General features: G+C 32.5%; 1 protein-coding gene across 1 annotated transcript; it reads left to right on the forward strand.

Moving 5' to 3' along the window:
• The first annotated feature begins 1,778 nt into the window (after nt 1–1,778).
• On the forward strand, nt 1,779–6,522 carry LOC110671493 (putative receptor-like protein kinase At3g47110). Its single transcript, XM_058142197.1, has 5 exons — nt 1,779–2,700; nt 3,567–3,638; nt 3,726–3,797; nt 3,933–5,930; nt 6,021–6,522. Exons 1-5 carry the CDS (start codon nt 1,779–1,781, stop codon nt 6,368–6,370), a joined length of 3,414 nt encoding a protein of 1,137 aa, XP_057998180.1. The 3' UTR covers nt 6,371–6,522.
• The last annotated feature ends 460 nt before the right edge of the window (nt 6,523–6,982 follow it).

The following is a 6,982-nucleotide window of genomic DNA, read 5'->3' on the forward strand; positions in this document are numbered from 1 at the left end:
TTCATTACTTCAAATTACTATAGTTTTGGAGAGATTATTCATTACTTTTTTGAACTTCAATTTTAGAAATGATGAAAACATGTCGCGTCCGTAGCAAAGCTTTGATTTTTTTGCTTTTCCCCTCTTCTATTTCACACTTTTGCTTGGCCATTATTCGGCGCATTTATACTATGGGTCCTATAATTTCCTCGCTTTCAAACTCTCATAATTCTTTCTGAGACTACTAATTAGGCTGAAGGGAGTTGTTTACATGTAGGAACTTCAATTAGTTATGTTAAAAAATTTTTAAAAATTAATCGAGCTTATGTTAAAAAAGTCAGGATACGATTTAAAAATAATAATAATAAACGTAAATATAATAATTAAAAAGTTAAATATGTTAACAAACTATTAAATTAAAATAAAAAATAATATAAAAAAATTAAATAATTATATAAATGAGAGTTTATTAGATGCTTTTGGTGTACATGAATTTTATTATACAATTATGTGTGATTTATTCTATATATTATAAAGAGGATTCATATTTTTATAAGAGAGCATAATTTTCACATACTCTAAGAATATTTTATATTTTTTTACAAAATGAAATTCTATAATTTTCCTATATAAATTATACTTAAGCCGTTGAATTAAAATAAATTAAAACTAAAAAAAATGTAAATAAGTGATTGGCGCTCTTGTACAGATGGAATAAACAATTTTTAAAAAAAATTTTGGTAACAGAAAAAAAAGAACTTGCAGGAATAATATTGTAATTATTGTTAAATTAAAATGATATAAAAAAAAACCCTAAATGAAAAAGATATTTGAAAGTGGAATGTGGTGCGAGGTGAAGTTATAGATTGACACTCTTGTATTAAAGAGAATAATATTAAAAATAAATTTGTAAGGAAAATTTTAAAAAATTAAAGAAAAAAAAGTAAAGGGTAATAAATAAAAGAAAAGACAAGAAAAAAAAAGCCATGGGGTAAATGCATAAAAAAAAAAAGAAAATAAAAAAAGAGAGAGACATCAGAGTGAATAGAGACAGAAAAAAAAATTAAAATAAAGAGTAGAGGAACATTTATGCAATTCATGGTGTTTAGCTTTGAGCCAGTGAAGAAAAGAAGTAGGGAAAATTAAAAGGAAAGGGAAAAAAAAAAAAAAAAAGATATAATGACCATTCTAACCCAAAGTCATTATTCCTGTGAACAGTAACTTGGGATTTTGAAGAGGGCAGAATTGTAAATCAAACAAAATCTGATTTCAATTGGGACTATTTACTAATTAACATATTAAAATATTAATATTTCAATACTAAAATAAAGTACTATATTTAAAAATAGCATTTAAACAAAATAAAAAAAAAAGTAAAATAATACTTAAGAGTTTATAATTTATAATAATTTTAAATATAATATTGATAATATTCATACTAAAATAATATTAATTCAAATTTCCATTTAATGTTAAATTTGATAATAACAATAAAATAATAACAAGGATACTAAAAAATTATATTATTTATTTTACAATTATTTGGGTTGTTACATCATAAGTCTTTATCAAAATGCAAGTCAAAATCCATGTACTTACCAAAGTTTTATCCCAATAGTTGATTATGATAGAACCAATGTGAAACTCACTGTAATACAACAACTTTCACAGTATAATTTTTCTGACTAATCACTTACGATGAAACGTTTATTTATTCTTTCAAGCATTGCAAATTTCCCTTTCCCTTGAATTAAACCACAAGAAACTTGCATTTTCTCATCAACCTCACACATACATTGATGGCAAAAACTTGTTTTCTTTATGGCATTATTGCTGCTTTATCACTTCACATCATCTTGTGTTGCTCATCTTCTGCAGCAACACTCGACCTCAGCACAGATCAACAAGCTCTTCTTGCTCTGAAACAACATATCACTCTCGACCCTCAAAATTATTTGGCTTCCAACTGGTCTACTAATACCTCTGTATGCAGCTGGATTGGTGTCTTGTGTGGCGTCACCAATCACAGAGTCGCAGCTCTGAATCTTTCTTTCATGGGTCTTACAGGCACCATCCCTCCACACATAGGGAATCTGTCCTTCATCTCTGTGCTAAGTCTCGCCAACAATAGTTTCCATGGCTCTCTGCCAACGGAGCTGGTTCATCTTCGTCGATTGAGACACATGAACTTGGGATTGAACAATTTCAGTGAAGAGATCCCATATTGGCTCGGCTTATTACCAGAACTTGAAGAACTATATCTTTATGCAAACAATTTCTCAGGTACTATCCCAACTTCCTTATTCAACACTTCGACGCTAAAAATATTGTCGCTAATGAATAATAGTCTACAAGGAAATATTCCTGAGGAGATTGGCAATTTAGCCAACCTGGAGATACTCAACTTGTATGGTAACCAGGAAATTTCAGGTTCAGTGCCAGGGGCCATTTTTAACATCTGTTCCTTGATATCGATAAATTTGGGGTCGAATAAGCTATCTGGTAATCTTCCAGATGATATGTGTAAAAGTCTTCCAAATCTTCAGAGATTGATCGTCAATAAAAATCAACTGGTTGGCCAGATTCCTTCAAGTTTAGGGCAATGTAAAGCACTGCTTCTTATAGATCTGGATAACAACGAATTCAGCGGAAACATCCCCACAAGTCTTGGAAATTTGACACTGCTTCAGAAGCTTGATGTATCTGTCACTAACTTGACAGGTGCCATTTGCGTATTTTATTTTCATCATATATAGCACCATTTAATTCATTATTCATATAGTTTCTAACTAATAGTTACTATCCTTCAAATTTTTGGTAAATTATTCTCATTGTTACTAAATTATTCTAATTGTTACTAAAATTTGCTTTTGATTGTTTTTTATTGGAGATATAAATTCAATTTTTCAAGTATAAAAATTTATTCATATATGGAATTTTGCTTTTGATTTTGGGTTACGGGTCATTTGTGTCTCGTGTTTTTTTCCGGCAAATTTAGAATAAGTTATTTCGAATTGTGGTTTGATTAAAGAATGGAGTTTATTTACGAGTTACTAGTTATTTGGGATCAAAATATTAATTATTTTATTAAAGGTATAATTTTTATTAATTTAATTTTTGAATTAAAATGTGAATAAATTAGGTTAACTCAAGTGAAACGACTTTAAATCAAATTATGCCAAAAGACATATTGAACCTCCCTTTAAATTTATAGGCCATTTAAAATTTTTGTGTGCGGATAAAATATTAACTTTTTATTAATAATATTATTTTTATTAATTTAATTTTTGAGTTAAAATGTGTATTGAATGCACTAACTCGAATGGATTGATGTTAAATCAAATTATGCAGATAGTCAAATTCAGCTTCTATTGAACTGTCAAATTTACAAGCCATTTCATTTTTTAGGGACAATTTAAATATCATTGACTTAAAATTCATTAATTATGGATGCAACAAATAGTGAGGTCTCCCATCAAAATATATGTTAATTTTTTTTTTTTTTGTGATTAAATTCATTCAAACATTAAACTTGAAAATTTTAATCATCTGTTGAGTAATTGAACCTCTATTACACATTTTTGCAGGCGAAATACCAGAGGAAATAGGCTCTCTTGTTGCACTTCAGAATCTTAATTTGGGAAACAATGGCCTCAAAGGTTCCATTTGCATGTTTCACTTTTTATGTTAGCATTTCAAAATGGTTTGCTAGCACCCCGATTAACTCACTGACTTCTTAATTTCAGGAACGATTCCAATAAATCTATTTAATTGTAGTTCATTACAGAGCTTATCTTTGGATGATATTGGCTTAACAGGTAGATAATTAGAGTGTTTTTCCTTTTTCTTGCTGATACAAAATTCACATTTCGAGAAATTATCTCAACTATTTCACGGGATTTTAAAGATAAAAGACTTCTTAATTTAGAGCATTTGTTTTCATATTTCGGCAGGTACAATGCCATCTGAGATTGGTGAACTCCGAAATCTTGGGTACTTGAACCTCCAGTTTAATAGCTTAACAGGGACTATCCCATCTACTCTATTCAATATGACAACTCTAAGAGTGATACACCTATGGAGCAACCAGTTTAGTGGACAACTTCCATCAGAATTTGGCCATGGTCTTCCGAATCTGGAAGAAATATACCTATGGAGCAACCAGCTTACTGGACAACTTCCTAGTTCCATCTCTAATTGTTCCAAGCTCACTGTTATAGATTTGGGCATAAACTCCTTCTCTGGACCTATCCCTGATAGTCTTGGCAACTTAATGAATCTGGAATGCCTTCACATAAATGATAATCTTTTTACCGATGAATCTTCAGTTCCGGAATTGAGCTTTCTCTCTTCTTTGACAAGTTGCAAAGCATTAATAAGAGTAGTATTAGCAGGCAATCCACTCAACGGCACTCTTCCGATTTCTATCGGTAATTTCTCTGCTCTACACTACTTTAGTGCACAAAGTTGTAACATCAAAGGCAACATACCAAGAGAAGTAGGCCAACTGAGCAACCTGATAACCTTAGAACTGCAAAACAATGAATTGATAGGATCAGTTCCAGCTACACTAGGTAGATTGCAGAAGCTCCAAGTTTTGCATCTTCAAGGAAATAAGTTGAATGGTTCATTGCCAAATGATATTTGCCAAATGAGTAGCTTGGGAGACTTAATTTTGAGCCGAAACAACCTCTCTGGAACTCTGCCGGCTTGCCTGGGGGATGTCAGTTCACTAAGATATCTGCAATTAGATTCCAACAATTTTATTTCAACAATACCCTCTACTTTATGGAACCTAAAAGATATCTTAAAATTGAACTTGTCGTCAAATTCACTTAGTGGCCACCTGCCACTAAGTATTGGAAATTTGAAGGTTGTAACACAAGTGGACTTATCAAGTAATCACTTATCCGGTAGCATCCCAGTTTCCATTGGAGCCCTCCAAAACCTGATGAACCTATCATTAAGACAAAACAATTTCGGAGGCCCTATTCCTGCGTCATTTGGAAACTTGATAAGCCTGGAAGCCTTGGATTTGGCCAATAACAACCTGTCTGGAACAATTCCCAAGTCCCTAGAGGGACTAAAGTACCTCACATTTCTAAATCTGTCTTTCAACAAATTACAAGGAGAAGTTCCCACAGCAGGAGCTTTTGTAAAATTTTCAGCTCAGTCATTTTTGGGAAATGATGTACTTTGTGGTTCTCCCCTGTTGCAATTGACACCATGTAAAATTAGTGGTCATGGAAGATCAAAGGCTACCACCAAGAAAGTACTCATATATATTCTTCCTGCTATGATATTGACAACAGTTGTTATACTTGTCTCATTAAGATGTCCGAAGGCAACAGTTAAGTTGGAAACTGTGACTAATCCAGATCTCGCGATTGCGGCGACATGGAGAAGAATTTCCTTCCAGGAACTTGAAAAGGCGACAGATGGATTCTGCAATAGCAACTTACTTGGTACAGGGGGGTATAGTACTGTGTATAAAGGAAGACTTGGTGATGGGATGGATGTTGCTATAAAGGTTTTCAATTTGCAACTAGAAGGAGCATTCAAGAGTTTTGATGCAGAATGTGAGGTAATGAGCAATATACGCCATCGAAATCTTGTCAAAATTATAAGTTGTTGCTCTAACCTTGACTTCAAAGCATTGGTATTGGATTACATGCCAAATGGGAGCTTGGAGAAGTTGTTGTACTCCCATAACTATTGTTTGGATATTCGTCAAAGGCTAGACATAATGATAGATGTTGCATCAGCATTGGAATATCTCCATGATGGCTTCTCTAGACCTATTGTTCATTGTGATTTGAAGCCTAGCAATGTCCTGCTAGATGCAAATATGGTTGCTCATGTGGCTGATTTTGGCATCGCCAAGCTCTTAGGTGAAGGAGATTCTATGACACAAACAAGAACTTTGGCCACTATTGGGTATATGGCACCTGGTAATGTTCTAGAATTTTTTGGTTCTTTTTATGTAATCCTATATTGTGCAATTTCAACATTCTAATTACATACTTCAATCTGATGCGTAGAGTATGGATCGGAAGGCATTGTTTCAACAAAAGGAGATGTTTATAGCTTTGGAATACTGTTAATGGAAACATTTACGAGAAAGAAGCCCACTGATGACATGTTTGGTGGAAGAGTGAGCTTGAAGGAATATATAAGGGAAGCATCACCTGATGCAGTAGTTAAAATAGCAGATGCTAATTTGCTGACAGGGGAAGAAAATTTTGCAGATAAGAAAGACTGTATATCATTCATTTTGGGATTGGCTGTGGAATGCTGTGAAGTACCTGATGAAAGAATTGGCAAAACCCAAGTGCTGTCAACGCTCATTAGCATCAGAAATCAATTCCTAGCTGGTTTACCAAGGACTTGATGTTTAAATTTCTTCAAAATTAGGGTTGCCCAATAATAATTCCCAGAATTTCAAAAAACCCATATTTATGTTACCAGAAATATTTGTATACTTCCAAAAATAGTCCCACAAAAGAGATTCTGTTATTATAAAATATTTTTGTTTGCTATAAAGTTAAATCATTTTCAAAAAACTTATATTTAGCTCTCATTGGTATTGCCGGAAAAAACATTTTTTTAAAGATGTTAGTTAGATAATATTAAAATATAATTTAAAATTAATTTTGATAAATTTTAATTATTAAAATATTAAAATAATAAAACTATATTTTTCTAGCTATTCAACATCTTGCATTTTTTTTGAAAAACAATTTTGATCTTGAAATCTAAGACAAAACAGATACTAAAAAACGTTGTTACATCCCGGAAAAGGAGATCCTGAATCTGCGAGGGACCTCTTCCATCAATATAGGTTCTTTCTCAGATGTAAAGGGGCCAACTTGGCCACGCCATGTATAAAACACTGTTGAGTTGCACTGTAACACCCCTATTTGTATAGCCTGGTAGATTTCACTGTTCCGATGACCGGTGTCGGTCCGGACAATTAAGGGGATTAGAACCATACTTAAGACAA

The sequence above is a fragment of the Hevea brasiliensis genome, unplaced genomic scaffold (assembly GCF_030052815.1).
Source record: "Hevea brasiliensis isolate MT/VB/25A 57/8 unplaced genomic scaffold, ASM3005281v1 Scaf374, whole genome shotgun sequence".
In the NCBI taxonomy this organism is placed as follows: domain Eukaryota; kingdom Viridiplantae; phylum Streptophyta; class Magnoliopsida; order Malpighiales; family Euphorbiaceae; genus Hevea; species Hevea brasiliensis.